The 16,955-nt window shown below is 41.6% G+C and overlaps 1 protein-coding gene across 1 annotated transcript in view; it reads right to left on the minus strand.

Moving 5' to 3' along the window:
• Positions 1-2,075, minus strand: part of STK32B (serine/threonine kinase 32B) — a 154,357-nt gene extending 152,282 nt beyond the window's left edge. The window contains exon 1 of the mRNA XM_086889185.1: positions 1,663-2,075. Coding sequence (XP_086745311.1) covers positions 1,663-1,738 — 76 coding nt within the window. The 5' untranslated portion in view covers positions 1,739-2,075. The remainder of the gene's footprint in view (positions 1-1,662) is intronic.
• Positions 2,076-16,955: the final 14,880 nt, after the last annotated feature.

The following is a 16,955-nucleotide window of genomic DNA, read 5'->3' on the forward strand; positions in this document are numbered from 1 at the left end:
GTTAGGAACATTCATAATGGGGAAAACCGCCTCAGAACAAAACAAAACCATGCAAAGAATAAATAATGACCTAATTGAAGTCCATAAATACTTCATGTGCTTTTTTTTATTAGCTGTTAATAATGGCTGCATTGCAGAAATATTTTCTGGAGAGAAAGAGGTGCCAGGAAGGCATTTCTGCAATAATTTATTATTGAACTTGGTTCATTTTGTTCAAAAACTGACCACAGTTTTGTACCATGGGAAAAAAAAATAAAGGTAGTAATAATTCATGGAAACTGCTAACTCAAGAGAGCCCAAGTAGAAGCCTTCAAAGGCAGGAACATGGGTATCTTTTTACCTTAGGGTGTCTAGACAAGACTGACAGCGTGCTCTCACTCTGGAGTATTTCTCAGTGAGTAACCTCACGGTTTACAACTTACATGGTTTACAATTGAGCATGCTTGAGACTTTACCTGGGGGGAGGCAAGGGGGCTTTCTTGCTTGTATGTTTACACAGCATGACTTATGGTAAAGTTCTGAAATTTTTTATCAGTACAAGAAAATGGCAGCCACGGCTCCACAATATACAAGCGGTAAACAATCTGTCCCACTCCCCACACAAACAGTGGAATGTTGTAAACCACACCTCATCACGCTTTGCCAAGGAATAGGAAATGGTAATCTCATCTTAAATGCAAGTAAAGATGTAGTCACCCTTTCAAGCACTTTACATGCATTTAGACACTTCCCCCCCCCACCACTAGCAAAACAATACAAATATGTGCCCTGAACATACAGGGCAGAACATACATGTTTTGGTCTTGTTACGAAACTCAGGCAGCCAAAACAATGTGAGTCTATTAAGGCACAATCACTTCCTAATAAAATATATTGGGAACTTCTGGGGAAGTTCCTCAAAATTAAGCACCCATTGTCCAGATAGGCAGCAATATCTATCCCACAAGTAATAGTAAAACCATTTCTTGATTAATATACAAATATATGTTTTCTAAGAGTGCTGTGTTCTCTCTGCTTCAAGACCCAAAATTATTTTAACTGAAATGCATTCACATAATTCCAATTACACACAGTCTATACTGGAAATTTACATTGAAATGCATAAAGAGGAAAGAAACACCACATTTTAGGCAAACTTTTCCATTGCCTTCCACAAACTTTAAAAGATACACTTTCTTATGACATTATCTAGGTAGGGAGTAGAAAGTTGGAGTAATAGAACATGCTAAAAAAAAGTTTCAGAAAGTAAAGGTGATGGAAGAAGTATAGAGTAAAAAAGACATCACCATTTCAAACAGGCAGGTGGGCAAAGAGACGACTATAAACATAATTTAAAAACGTGGGCATCCATCTCAAAAACTATGCCCATTCATAAACGCAGGTTTGAAGTTACCTGCCATGTGCTTCAACCCCAGCTGACGATGTGCTAGACTTGAGCCTGTGCCTAAAAGCAGCCAGCCAAGAGCTGTCTCTTTCGGTGAGGATGGCTGGACAAAGGCGGGCTCTCCCGCCGCTCCCCGGGGCAGCGCACCCGCAGCTGGCAGCCCGGGGGAGGCTCCGCGCCCGCGGCTCCCGCGCGGAGCGGGGCCGGAGCCGCCCGGCCGGAGGTGCCGCGGCCCCGGGCGGGGCGCGGTTCGGTACCGCGGACAGCTCCGCACTCACCGTCCTCGTTCTCGTCGAAGACGGGCGCCCTGTGGGAGTGGCCGCCCCCCATGTTAGTCCGCGGCCGGCTCCGCATCCCCCGCCGCCAGCATCCCGCGGGGCGCGCCGGCGGCACCCCGGCAACGGGGCAGCTGTCCGCCCGGCCGGGGGAGCCTCCGCAGGGCTAGCAGTCACCCTGCGACATGAAAGCGATCCTGCTGCCCCTGGCAGAGACCGCTGCTGCCTGTCGCGCACCGACTTGGCCCTTCTCTCATCGCGGAGGGGCAGGGGAGGGAGGGAGTTAGGGGAGGAGGGAGGGATGGAGGGGGGAGGGAGGAGGCGGAGGTCCTGCTGCTGGTGGCTTTTGGTAAGCGGTAAAAGCTGGATCTACCTGGATCCTCGCGGATCCTCCCTCCTCCTCTTTCCCTCCTCCCAGACCTCCACTGGGGAGCGCGGAGTCCCCGCTCCAGCCCCGGCAGCGGGGCCCTGCCCTGCCCTGCCCTGCCCTGCCCTGCCCTGCCCTGCCCGCCCCCCGGGCCCTGTGTCTGATGGGGAGTGCGTGCGGAGCTGCTCCTGCCCGGCCGGGCTGGCAGCACCGGGTGCCCATCGCTCCCGAGGCGCGGGAGAGGCGGGAGGATGCACGTTGCCCTGGGTGCAGATGGTTTTTGGTTTTCCCTCCCTACTGGGAGGGGGCGTCCATGGCCGGCAGCCCGGCGGGACGCGGCCGGCAGCCCGGAGTTGTCTGAGTTTACAAAGTGGCAGAAAGAAGCCGAGGCAGCTCGGCTCAGTTCCTGCCGCTCCCCGGGCGCGGCGGCCCCGGGAGCCCGGGCGGGGCGGCGCGGGCAGCCCGGCCCCGCAGCGCCACCTGCCGGCCACACCGGGCAGCCCGGCAGCGGGGCGGCTGCGGGGGGCGGAGATGGACACGGGAAATACGTGCTGTGTGTAATTTACGTGTGATGTGTAAATATGCACCTGTGTGTGCCTGGAGATGGACACGGGTGTAAATACGTGCTGTGTGTAATTTACATGTGATGTGTAAATATGCACCTGTGTGTGCCTGCAGATGGACACGGGAAATACGTGCTGTGTGTAATTTACGTGTGATGTGTAAATATGCACCTGTGTGTGCCTGGAGATGGACACGGGTGTAAATACGTGCCCTGTATTTACGTGTGATGTGTAAATATGCACCTGTGTGTGCCTGGAGATGGACACGGGAAATACGTGCTGTGCATTAACGTGTGATGTGTAAATATGCACCTGTGTGTGCCTGGAGATGGACACGGGTGTAAATACGTGCTGTGCATTAACGTGTGATGTGTAAATATGCACCTGTGTGTGCCTGGAGATGGACACGGGTGTAAATACGTGCCCTGTATTTACGTGTGATGTGTAAATATGCACCTGTGTGTGCCTGGAGATGGACACGGGAAATACGTGCTGTGCATTAACGTGTGATGTGTAAATATGCACCTGTGTGTGCCTGGAGATGGACACGGGTGTAAATACGTGCTGTGCATTAACGTGTGATGTGTAAATATGCACCTGTGTGTGCCTGTGGAGATGGACACAGGTGTAAATACGTGCTGTGTATTAACGTGTGATGTGTAAATATGCACCTGTGTGTGCCTGGAGATGGACATGGGTGTAAATACGTGCTGTGTGTAATTTCTGTGTGATGTGTAAATATGCACCTGTGTGTGCCTGGAGATGGACACGGGTGTAAATACGTGCTGTGTGTAATTAACGTGTGATGTGTAAATATGCACCTGTGTGTGCCTGTGGAGATGGACACGGGAAATACGTGCTGTGTGTAATTTACGTGTGATGTGTAAATATGCACCTGTGTGTGCCTGTGGAGATGGACACGGGAAATACGTGCTGTGTGTAATTTACGTGTGATGTGTAAATATGCACCTGTGTGTGCCTGTGGAGATGGACACGGGTGTAAATACGTGCTGTGTGTAATTTACGTGTGATGTGTAAATATGCACCTGTGTGTGCCTGTGGAGATGGACACGGGAAATACGTGCTGTGTATTTTCGTGTGATGTGTAAATATGCACCTGTGTGTGCCTGGAGATGGACACAGGAAATACGTGCCCTGTATTTCCGTGTGATGTGTAAATATGCACCTGTGTGTGCCTGGAGATAGACATGGGTGTAAATACGTGCTGTGTATTAACGTGTGATGTGTAAATATGCACCTGTGTGTGCCTGGAGATGGACACGGGTGTAAATACGTGCTGTGTATTTACGTGTGATGTGTAAATATGCACCTGTGTGTGCCTGGAGATGGACACAGGTGTAAATACGTGCTGTGTATTTACGTGTGATGTGTAAATATGCACCTGTGTGTGCCTGTGGAGATGGACACGGGAAATACGTGCTGTGTGTAATTTACGTGTGATGTGTAAATATGCACCTGTGTGTGCCTGGAGATGGACATGGGTGTAAATACGTGCTGTGTATTAACGTGTGATGTGTAAATATGCACCTGTGTGTGCCTGGAGATGGACACAGGTGTAAATACATGTAAATATGTACATGCGTACACGTGTGTGTCTGGAAATCACTCACCTCTAAAAGCGCATTAGGGAAAACTGCCAGCACCGGTAAGGAATAACGTGGATCACCTGGCATGTAGCAAACAGTAAAAGCATTCTAGGCTTGCTGTTGATATTTATAGGCAGAAATAGCTGTATCACTCCCTTGCAAAAATTTTAGCAACTTTTGAGGTGAAGTAGAAACAATTACATTTGTCAATTCCTCCAAAGGGAGACAGGTAAAAAAATCAAACATCTATATTAATATTGTATTCAAGTACCTTTGCAGTTCCTGCAGGGGAAACCTGCACAAAAAAAAAAAATCTAATCGAAGTTGCATTTTTGGCTTCTTCACTGTTAGATGAGGAGAAAAGGAAGACAGAATAGAAGCTTGAAGCCAGGGTATATGTATTTCAATATATAGAGGCAGAAAGGCTTTACCATTCTCCTGTAATATTTACCACCCTTTTTCAATATAGCTATTTAGAAAAGCACAAGAACAAATACTACAAAACAGAACTTTCGCTCTCTTTGTGTATGATTTTTGCTTGCCTTAGTTATTCTCATCATCTGTCTTTGAACCCAATATAATGCTGCTATAACCTCTCTGGGAAAGGCTGATTAGACTTAAATGAAGTAGGTAAGATCCTGCGCTCTGTGGTTGAGAACTTGGAGCTTATAGGCTCTACAAACCCAGAAAACTGATAAATTCAGACATGGTGATATTTTTTCCATAAGTAGACAGGGACAAATTTTATCATCTTCTGATGTCTGATTCTGATGACCAGAATCTTCTGGTCTACCATTATTTCCATGTGAAAGCATTTGCAAGATAGGGAAGCTTTCAAAACTGTGACCCATGATTATTCTTCTAAAATAGACTCTGGAAAGCATGACTTACTCTTTATTATTCTTTTGTGTATTACTCACCCATTCAAAGATTTAGTCACCCAGTCAGAAGCAGAAATAATGTCATGTTACTGAGTTTGTGTTCCTTCAGCCGGAAGACAGCAATCACAGACCTTCAGCTCTCTTTTGGGTTAGCTGGCCAACATGGTGCTTGGTGTTAATCCATTTTCTTTAGCAGGAACAAGGAGGACTGCACTTATGTTTCAGCTGATAAGAGTTACCTTCTGCCTGAGCTAAGGGCTTACATCCAGTCAGTCTAACTGCTTCAATTCACGTGGAAGTGTTTCAAAGTGACCTTCCAAGTACCGTCAGGAACTAGCTTGCCAGTAAGTCTCCAGGCTGATCACTTTACACACAAGAAACCCATCCATAGAATACAGATATGAGGGATGAGCAGGAGCAGTTTGGTATTCCATTGCATGCAGGAAATACAAATTCATTAAAAACTACTTAAAACTGCCTCCAAGAGTTGTTCTATTTCTTTTTTTTACTTCCTTCATATAGACTAGAAGTCTAACAAGTTTTCTGCAATGACTTTCTTGATTTCATATGATAAGGCCCATCATGAACCAAAACAGTTCTAAAAATTTACAGAACAATGAGCTGTATCTATCCATTAATTAGTCACTCCAACTAGACTGGTGTGTCTTTTTGACTCCTTTTTGACAGTTTTGCAATAAATCTGCCCTTGATTTTTGCAAAATTCTGGCTTATGTTTAAACCTCAGCATACCTAGGAGGTTAAGACAAATGGCATGCTGTGCTAATGTGAGATGTGAAAAATTAACATTTAGTGATAAAGTATTGATGCCATACTATTTTTTATTAATTGATAACATTATATTCCTCTATAAATTTTGCATTTGAGTAGTGCCAGCCATTATCCTTCACAGTCATTTTCTATAGAACCAGACCAAAAAAAAAATATTATAGTCTGACAAGAATTGTTGGGTTTGCTGTTCTAAAAGCAATGCAATGCATTCTTTGTATCTGAACCAAGTGTATTTGTTCTGAACTAAGATGTCTTTGTATCTTCCTGGGGGCATCAGTGTTTCTGCAACTAAATCAGAAGTTGTTTACATGATGGTGTCCAATGGTTCGAAGCTCAGAGCCCAGCAAAGACTCAAGGAAACCAGTGGCAGTTTTCCAGTACCTTTGAGAGTAATATCAAGCCTTGGACACATGGGCTGTTTATTCATGTGGTCCTGGGTTCCCCTTTGTCATTTGCAACCCTGAATGCATGCTAAACTCTGAACAGATGCATAACTCCAGTATCTTTTTTCTTAAAAATATTCAGAACCATCTGAATTCCATTGCATCTGCTTCAAATTTAGCAACAACTCTTCAAGAACAATTACTCATATGTTTTTCCAATTGCTTTTGTAAACCAGAAATAAGTCTGAAATTCTCTATCATAACATCATGCATATCAGTAAAGCTCTCTGAAGCCTGAGAATTCTCAGAACAATAAATGTTTACTCTTCTGGGACAGAGATTTCTAAGCTACAAGCAGTTTCTAAGTCTTGCGAGACCAAAACCAAACCAAACTTTTCATGCTTATCTTTTCTCTGAAAAGACAATCAGGTTTTGCTTGAGATAAACAAATTAAGTTCTCAACTTAAAAACACATTTAATTTTTAGCAGGTAACTGCTCCATAACCTATTCAGAAAACACAGTAGGGAAAAAGGACAGTCTAATCGAGCTATTTTCTTCCCCCTCTTTTCCTTCCCCCTTCTTCCTACAATCAGCATGATCACTTTAAGATATTGTTTTACATTTTCATTTAAGGCCTATGTTGTCTGGCTTAGAATAATAGTGATTTTTTCAGATCTCCATGCAACATCAGCAGTAAAGAAAATCAAATATGATCATACTCCTTTGCATTATAAAACTTCCCTCAGGGATTTCAGTGATTTAAAGCCAGTAATTTTATGATTACAGCTTTTGTATTAAAATGCTTCTGATGAGACTTGTGGGGTGAGGGTGACCTTACAGTTCTTGATTTCACAGCGTACCTTGTTGATATGCTAATATTTGTAAATTGCAGACTGTTTACAGTGACATTTTTGTGTTTGAATACTATCCTGGAGTTAACAAAGAAGATATTAAAATAACATCTTTTATCTTTATGATTATGACTACTTTAAAAGGAAAGATGATGGTTTAAAAAAGTCCCTTCCTTGGAAACCAGTAGGATCCCATTCTATTCTATTCTATTCTATTCTATTCTATTCTATTCTATTCTATTCTATTCTATTCTATTCTATTCTATTCTATTCTATTCTATTCTATTCTATTCTATTCTATTCTATTCTATTCTATTCTATTCTATTCTATTCTTTGACTTTGCACAGGACTGCAGTAAGCTCACTTTGGCTGTTCACTATGTCAGCTGAAGCAGTGGTAAATCTGCTCAAACTCTGTTTCCAAACCATATGTGGTCTTCTCTGACCCATTTCAGGTCAGTAAGACGTGATAAAAGGCAGAATGTCCTGAAATCAGAAGAAAAAAATTGTCTTTCCATAGTTTGCTCTCAGAACATGGCCTTTGCTCATATTTATTTTTTGTTTTAGAGAACTTATGCACTGGGAGAATTTGCTAAAGAACCAAGCAAGAGCCAAGGACCTGAAGTATGTGCTGACAGTCTTCTAGTCCCTCTTCAGGCATAAGTGGTTACTATTCCCAAGAAAGACTAGAGACTGTATAAATTGACTGACTCCTATTTCACTCCAGATGAATTTGGAGAAAACTCTTTCTCCTAAGACTCTATCAAAATAAGGTTAAAACCTTGGAGTTTTATTGAGATTTACATTAATTTCTTGTGAAAAGCAGTGAGTCTAATTGGCATCATCTGGCATATCCATGCAAGAGACAGTGTAAGTTCAAGTATAGATCAAAATTTCCAACAAATGGTCCAAGCACAGACCAAAGTTTCCTTTACTTTGCCAAGGTTAAGACAGTGTTAGAAAAGAGTGGCTTAGTTTGGCTTCACAACATGCTCTCCCAACTGCTCCTTCTCCAGCAATCCCACCTCTATTCCCCAAGACACCAATTTAAAGCATAACAGTTTTGGACTAATCCCAGTATGGGATCAGGGTCACCAGGCATGGATTTGTGTGAGGATACAAGCATCTATAGCCAAGATAATGGAATATGGAATAAATTAATGGACAAGTCATGCACAATCAAATCTCATGGTTAGAATGTGAGTGTTTCTTTTCCCATCATCTCTTTTACAGGGAGGCTGACAGATTTCACTGAGGGTTATTTATAAAAGGCTGCCAGCCAGATCCTACATTTGGATTGCATCTGTGTGAACACAACATCACGATGCAACACAACAGTGACCATTTACTCAGACCTGCTGTACCTTCAGCCTTCTTTCAGAAGAAAAAGAAAGTGTTTAGTCCCAGCTAAGCTTAGAAAGTCATAGAAAACCACCACCTTGAAAAGGACATAAAGGGAAGGAAGAACAAGGATGCCTGAGTAAGTAATATATTAGAGAAAAAACGGAAAATTTTGTTTGTACAGAACCTAAACAGATAAAGAAGGGAAAGTCTTTAAGGGAAAGTTCTGTACCACATGAAATATACTGGGGTCCTAATAACCGTAGGTTTAGGGCTGGGCTTCTATTTAAGTTCTAGTCTTACTTATCCTATATACTTTATCTGTACAATACTATAATGCCAGCCAAGTAATCAAATGAGATTAAATTACCTACTTGCACAGCAAATACCATTCCAGCATTGGCTCTACAAAGAGCCCCCAACCCACTTGAGTCCAGCAGAAGCTGATTGTCTATAGAAAGGAAGTCAGCTTCCTGTGCCTATTCAAGGAGTGAAAAGAAAATGGTTACTGGAATCTAAGATCAAAAGTAATTACAGGTCCAGAATTGCTGGCCTCACTTTGGACATATTTCTGTTGAGCTGTGTTTTACAATTGGCTTCAGTCACAGCCTGATCAGGTCCATTATGCCCATCTTGTGATTTGATACCGTTACACTGAATCTCAGACTGATAAATCCTAAGCAATTTTCACTGCAGTATATAGCAGAAATCACTTCAAAATAGAGAGCATTTTGTTCCTTTGCAGCTTTTACCTGTTTTCTGTGGAATTCAACGTGGTATGCATTATTTCTATCCCTCAGCACAGAAATAGCATGGAAAACTTGTGAAAGGTTTTTATAAGTACCTTCCTTGATATGACTGAATTTTTGAAGTCCAGGGTGTGAGAAAGCAAGCCCCAATGGTACAGCTGGAATGTGAGAACCTTGGTGTCATCTCTCTGCAGAATTATGTGTGTCTGTCCTCTTAAGATCCCTGGCAATACTTTGGTCTGAAACAGCTGTGGTGGAGCAGAGTCAAGTGATGTAAGACCAAAAAAAAGTATAACAAAAAGTCAAGAGATTGGTCTTTACTGCATGCAGGAACATGAACAGGAAGCATGGACAAAATATCTTCTGCCTGTACAGTATTTCGGTCACAGCCTTTGGTTTTGTGTTTGGGATGTTGGAAAGGAATTTTTCTGTGACTTCTGAGGTTGTGCAAATAGGTATAGGACAAAAGACTTGGGAGACCATAGGATGCTGTTCTGATCAACTTACTGCAACATCATATTGATCATATTCAGCTTGGGCATGAAACTGTGACTTGGGATCCCCATGTTCCAGTCCTGCTGCTCATGGTCTGTGACCACTACACACTTCTTTGTCTTTCCACCAGGTGTTTTCATGTACAAAGAATATTTTTCAAAGTAGACTTCTTGCAACTTAAGGAAGGGGCAAATTAAAATGTCTGGAGTTCCTTTCCTTGGAGAGACAAACTGGTTCCAGCACCTAACATACCTCCTGCCTCTCCCCCACCTAGGTATTCCAAAGAGGTCATACTGGATCTGAGCTTCCTGGGGCAGCCTGCTCTGCTGCTCTGCTGCTCAGCAGTGCTGTCATTACCCTGTAATAGCTCAGCTGTTCTCTTTCACAGCCTGTACCAGCCCTGCATGGTTTATGTTCCCCTCAATCTTAGCTGTTTAATAAGCTTTATTGCTTAACGATTTTTTTCTTCCTCTCTTCATGTAATATAGCTGTATCTGGAGCACTGGGGATTCTCCATTAATAACTTGTCCTATTGTGTTTTGTCACGTCCTTTTTTGTGACTAGTAATTTATCAGTGGCATTGATTGATGTAAAATTATAGACTTCCCAATCTTTCCTTGCCTGCAGTGTGTCTTTCAAGAACTCATAAAGTAGCTCAAGTGATGAAGAGCCCTACTTTGAAGAATAGTTAAGAGGCTGCTCTTTTAGAGCTATTACATTTGAGCTATTAAGGCAAAACACTTAAATAGGGGTGCCAGGGTGACTTACAGCTCTCTTGTTTCTTTTCTTCTCAGGAATGTAGCTACACCTTCTCATTTTGGTTTTGTATTGTTTTCTTTTTATTTGGACGTAAAATCCAAAGCTGCTCAAGATGTGTATCCTCATCTCAGAGATAAGAATATATAAGCTTGTTATTTGAAAACTGAAGTCCTCTGCTGAATTCACAAGATAAAACCATGCAGGTTCAGGATCCGTGATGGTTTTGAACACAGGTAGCTGAGAAATGAAAGAAAGAAAAATCAGTTGTTCACAAAAGTGGCACCTGGATGAACTGTTATCAACAATAATTGGATGTATAAAATAAAGGAAAGCTTTAGTTGCTGAATAACCCATTCCATTTGCTAAAATGTGTCAGAGTAAAGCCCAGATAGATGCATTCATGAATTGTTCAAGTTTGCAGCAAAGAGGGGAAAATTCACATTCAAATTTACAGAGCAAATGAACAAAATTTATAGGTTTTCATGTGTCTGCAAAAAAATAAGTGAGAATCCAAGGTTTTATAAGTGTTCTTGAAATTAGTAATTTTATAATTTTGCACTACCTTAATTGCACAGGGGGTAGAAAATAAATACTTGTTGATAATTTTCAGGACAAAAAAATCTAAAGAACAATACTGTAGCCCTAAGAAAGATATCTATATTTTCCTCTGTTTTGTTTGCTTTGCTATTCCTCAGATTTAATCACATCTCTCTCTGCCTTTGTTCATTCAGTATAAGCACACAAGAATCTGTGCAATAGGATGGTAGAAGAGACAAAGTAGGAGGGATAGGCTTAAGTGTGCTATGCAGGTGAGGCTCAGTGCTTGAGAGCTCCATGGGTTTGGAAAGTTAAAGGTCTGTAATTGTACCTTCTGAAAAATAGCAGGAATTATGTATCTGACACCTTGTAATTTACCTTTGGTCACGGATAAGCATGGAAAGCATTTTGCTGCTCCTTGCTATTACATTTACTGGAATCATTTCCAATTAACACAGGAGTCAGAACCTTGTTATAGAGCCAAAGTCATAGTCAGTCTCTCTAAAATAAATTTCCATTAACCCACTGAGCTCCTTTACCCCTCAATCATGCATTAGTTCAATGAAAAAAATGAGACTAATAAAGGTTTCATGAAGGTATGTTTATCTTCTCAGTTCTAGGATTTCCCTCAAATGAAACTACTGCAGAGATGCCCCGAACAAACATGTCCCTAGGACTGTGACCAGATGCATTTTTGTCCCCCAGCACTGGCTACATTGCCATTGCTGGTTTGGTTTCACACAGGAGTGCACTTTTCAAGCAATCCTCACGGTTTTGTGTGAACTCAACTCTGGGTTCCTCTGGGGAGCACCAGACTCAGAAGGAGCCTTGCAGGAGTGGCACCCTGAGCAGCCTGATGGTACTGGGCATTTAGCCCACAGCACCAGAAGAGAGGTCATCCAAGTGAACCCCCAAAACACACACATGGCATGGATATTACAGCCTCAGCACCAACTCTTTCCCACTCCAGATCTGGTCCAACAGCACTGAACTGATGGCTAATATAGGTAGAGAAGACATCTCCAGGCCTCTAAATGTTTTAGCCCCCTTTTCACAATTTTTTTGCCTCCCTCCTCCCTTCCCAAAGCCCATCCCCAATGTTTCTGTCATGATCATGGACATGAAGCAACAATTATTAGACCAATTGCAGAGTTTACCTGTTCTTTCTTTCTTCGCTCCTTCTCTAAAAAAAGGGAAAATAATCTGAAAATGCATCTTATGGAAAAAGAGTGGTGAATAAGACTCTTGTTATGTATAGCCACAACAGCATTTAGTTCCATGTTGCACTCCAGCTTATCTCAACTTACATTCAAACAATGATTCAAACAGAAAAATGTGTAAAAGTACCAGGAGAGGCAGCCTATTAAAGTCCTTGGTACGGTGCAGGGTGCAGGTGATGAGCAGATCCATCAGCTGTGCCTGGGAGCCAGTCAGCTGTGAGAAATGAGTTTGGCTCCTGGGGGGAGTCCTGCAGGATAACATACATTCACAACAGCAATTTTTTTCATGTTAAAGTACAATTGGACACCCAGTTTGGTATAGTCATGCTTGGTTAGGAAGGGGATGGAGCTCTTTCTACACAGACTAGTCAGACCAGAAGGGGAAAATTTGCTCTGGGGTTTTCTAGGATCCCAAGTATATGCAGCTCTGTAGATGTCATGGATTTGATGTAGTTGTAAGTCCTTATAGTGTGAAGAAATTCCTTATTATTCTGCATGTCTATTTTATTCAGATATTATAACACTGTTTTCCTCTGAAAAATATATGGGATGGCATTGCTAAATTCAGGAAACTTCTGTCAAAGGTTAAATTTACAGTAAAATTATGCATTTAAAATATCTTCATTTTAGCATATTTTTATGCCTTTAAAATAATTTTCTAATGAAAAATTAATTTTTCAATAAGTACAGATATATTAAAGACTTATTTTATATGTCTGATATTTTTATTACTTTTCAGGATACAATCTGGAAAGAAGAGAAAATAGACAATCAACACTGAATGGAGATACAATTTCTCTTGTCCTGATTCAGAAATGAGACTTATGACAACTTGGTCTAGATTTTAAGACTTTTCAGATCTACTGTAACCTTCAGTCCTCTTCACCCTTCAAGTCTGTTTATTTTATAAATTTCCTGAATTCTTTTTTATCTTCCTGGACTCTTTCATGAAAGAGAACAGAGAGAAGTAGTAGTACAGTAACAAATACACAAAATTTCCTATAACTGCGACACAATGTAATATGTGATTTTAATATGAGTTTTATGATTTTACCTCCCTTCAAGGGTGTTTAAAAATAGCTTTAGAATACATTTGTGGGAATCATGACATTTATAAACAATTATCATTCCTGACAGAGCTTTAAAAATGGATCTAGCTTCCAGGAGGATCCTTTCTTATATGCATATAAAGGTGTTAGTCTCTTCTGCTTCTGAACAAATATTCATGAGTACAGAGTTACAAAAGTCAATGCTCAGCAGTGACTGACACCTGCCACATCCATTCTTCTGCCTGTGTGTGCATTTTCAGTAAGGAAAGCCCCATTGCATCCTCAAGATGGAAAATGAGCCTAAAGTAGTGATGTAAATGGTAAATTGGAAATTAAAGAAGCTGAAGAAATCATGGCTTCTGCTTCCATTACTCTGAAGCCAAAATCTGATTAGCATCACTGAAAGCTGTTTCATTTGGTATTGCAGTTCCCAAAAGTGGGAATCGGTTCATGTCTCCTGAAAAGCATGAGAAGTTTCCAGGTCCAGGTCAAAGAAGTGTGATCTTAACCCTGCAAAGGCTTTACCCCTGAGCCTGGAGAGGAGAAACTGCAGCAAGACCATGGGAAGGAACAGAAGCTCGTGCAGGTAGGCGAAGTGCAAATATTTGGGTTATTTTTCTGCGGGTTAGCTTGCTTACCTGTTTTGTTTCAATTTAGGTTTTAGCCTTTGTCTTGCTGGGCTGGAAGATGGTGATTTGGGATTTGGAGCACATTTGTGTCATTGTGAATGAAGTCAGAGTGTGCTTGCTTGGAGGGAAATGTGTTAGTGTTTCTTGCTGTGACACTGCTGCTGTTGATTGAAAGAAGCCTGCTGTGCCTTATTGCTGAAATTACAGGAATCTTCAATAGAGCGGCCGACAGCCCTTGGAGGGGGATAAAAAACACAGAAAGGAAAATGTTGATATAAAATTATGCTAGTAGTGAAGTTTGTTGATATTAACTGTTCCTACTATGAGCCCAGAAGTGACCTTTTCTCACACAGGGCACTGGAGCTTGTTCCAGGAGAAAGTATTTGAGTGTGCTCACTAATGAGGATTTTCCAGAATCCAGGCAGCTTCCATCTGAGTGATCTCACAAGAATGGGGTAACAGCAAGACTGCAAGGGGCCAAACACCCCAGCTCATGCTGATCTATGGCCATGGGCATGGCAGCAATTTGGGAGCAAATATGTACTCTTGCTGGTTTTAAAGGAATTTGGTTTCAGTTATCACTGAAAATAAATAGACCAGAAAGCATCCCATTTCCTTAAGAGTACTACAGGACCATGTAGAAGGTGGTATGTGCAGAGTGAGAATGCACCTCCTATACTGCACTGACCAAGGGAAAAATGAGTGTCCAGCCATATCCATCCTAGTGTGTAGACTCTAGCTGTGTGTAGTTACTGAAGCACTCAGTAACCCAATTATTAAAGGTGCTTTAAAAGCTGCTTTTGAAATTGAATATTACACAGGAAAGAAAAGGAGGCAAAAATGTAAAAATCAGAGCAAAACATGGTGAAACAATCAATGAATTTATTTTTGGTTTTGATTTACACACTACCTGTACCTAAAGAGGTGTGGTATATTCAATTACTGAACAGACACATTCCAGGCCAGTGGCACTGTGTATGCTTAAAACATATCTGAATGTGTGTTCTCTTTCTATATTTTGTGAAAACATTTACTTTCTTTCCAAAAAGACAGAAATTCTCTTTAGGCAGCTTTGAACACACAGCTTATGCTTGTGTGAACACACAACTTGTGTTTGCAAGCTTGCTGGTCATTTGCCACCAGGATTGCTCGTCCACAGTTCATTCTGTGCTCTCCTGCTTCCCCATGCCCTCAGGATTTTCATCCTCACTCTCAGCGAGACATCAGCTCACAATATTTCATTTTCAGTCTTCAGTGTCATCAAGATTGAAGCCACCACAGAGAAGAAAACAACTCCCAAGCATGTGGCACACACAGTCCAGTGGCTGGCACTGGACTCCTCTGTCCAGTGCCAAACGAGCCTCCATTAGAGAATTATGGACATTAAAGTGACAGAAATTGAGCTGAGGCCTTCTGAAGCTGAATACATAAGCTGGAGCAGGATAGCCAAGTTCTGTGCTGTGAAAGCTCTCTATCCTCTGGACCAGATACTAAAGTAGTAGTACAAAGGAAGAGTTGCTTTTGGGGTTTAAACCCAAACAGAAGAAACTGTTTAGACAGACCAACACAGTCAATGTGCTATTCATCCTAAATGCTGCCAGATGAAATAAACTCCAAAAGCAGCATTTCTTCTTCTAGGGAAAACTGTTGGAGCAAGAGCTGGTCAGTCTGAAAATCCCATGTACACAAATCCCCCAAACCAGTTACAGACTTCTTCAGATGTATGTATGTATGTGCTTTTGGAAGGGAGAGAAATTTGAGTACCTTCTCAGTGTGCTATCTGAAGAAGGAATGACTCATTGATGCCAGTAGACACAACAGTGAGAAATCCACCATATTAACACAGACATTTTTCATTTATTGATTCCAAGAAACAAGTGTTAAACGGGCATGCAATTGCCAGACAAGCAAATACATCTTTATTAATGGACTGTAAGGAAACAACCTGCAGAGAAAAATGGCAGTAGGTTAAACAGAGAAGTGTGCAGAGGTTACAGCAAAGTTCTGGGACCCAAAGATCATCTTTTCACCACGTGTTTACACAGCTTCTAGCTCAGTGGGGGTCTTGATTTATGGCTTTTCCCCCTAAGCTGTAATCCATACAGCAGTGCTAACAACATATGTCATCTGGAAATTAGTCTCCCACCCTCAGCAGTGTAGTAGATAATGACATGTAGTGTCTTCTTATTCTGCTTCAGATATCCACTAGTTACACTAACAGTAGATTTCATTCCCTCACTGAAGGCTGTGAACCAAAAGACAAAAGGAATGAAAACAAAAAAGCATGCATAAACAACAAAAAAAAGCAAGAAATCATTACAGTCCCTAAGGCATCTATGCTTCAGAAGGACCAATGGCCACATGATTTATTAAAGAAGATTCTGCATTATGCATTAAAAGCTTCAGCAAAGTCGACCTAAGCAAACCTTGCTTGAGTAGGTACTTGCACACAAGTATTTGTCCACAGCTTTTTCTGGGTGTTTTTTATGCTCTTGGCACACACATGCACAAAGTTTCAAGTCAAAGGGTGCCCTTACTGAATTCACCAGCAGGCTGTGAACCTTGAGTTTTACCTCAAGAAGAATAGCATCATCTTTTAATCAGTGCTCTCTTTGAAAAAAGTTCAGCATCTGAGGCTGGTCTCTAAGCAGCAGAAGGACTTTCAGGATTGCACTGGAAATTCAAGTCATTTATGTACCAGTTCTGTAGCAAGAATCTCTCAACATCAGCAGTCTAGCCCAAAATTATTCTGTATTTCTTCTAAGAGTAGAGTTGTCACATCTACTGTTTAATGTTAGCTTAAGCACCAGAATAATCTGAAGGGGAAAGAAACACCCTCATTTACATTGGTCCTTTCCTAGTTTTTAAGTACCTGCTTTCTAATTACTAATAGAATTCTAATAAACTCATTTGCTAATAAATGATGGTGTGTCCAACACTGCCCAAAACACTTCTAAAAACTTTATCCCTACCTAGCAGTGACTAGCTGCAACATCCAAAACAAGCTGCAACATCCATTGCAGAGCTTGTGAGTGGAGTCATTTGTCGCCCTGAGAATCAGGCCTTTCAATGTTG

The sequence above is a fragment of the Cyanistes caeruleus genome, chromosome 5 (genome assembly GCF_971803275.1).
Source record: "Cyanistes caeruleus chromosome 5, bCyaCae1.hap1.1, whole genome shotgun sequence".
Taxonomy (NCBI): domain Eukaryota; kingdom Metazoa; phylum Chordata; class Aves; order Passeriformes; family Paridae; genus Cyanistes; species Cyanistes caeruleus.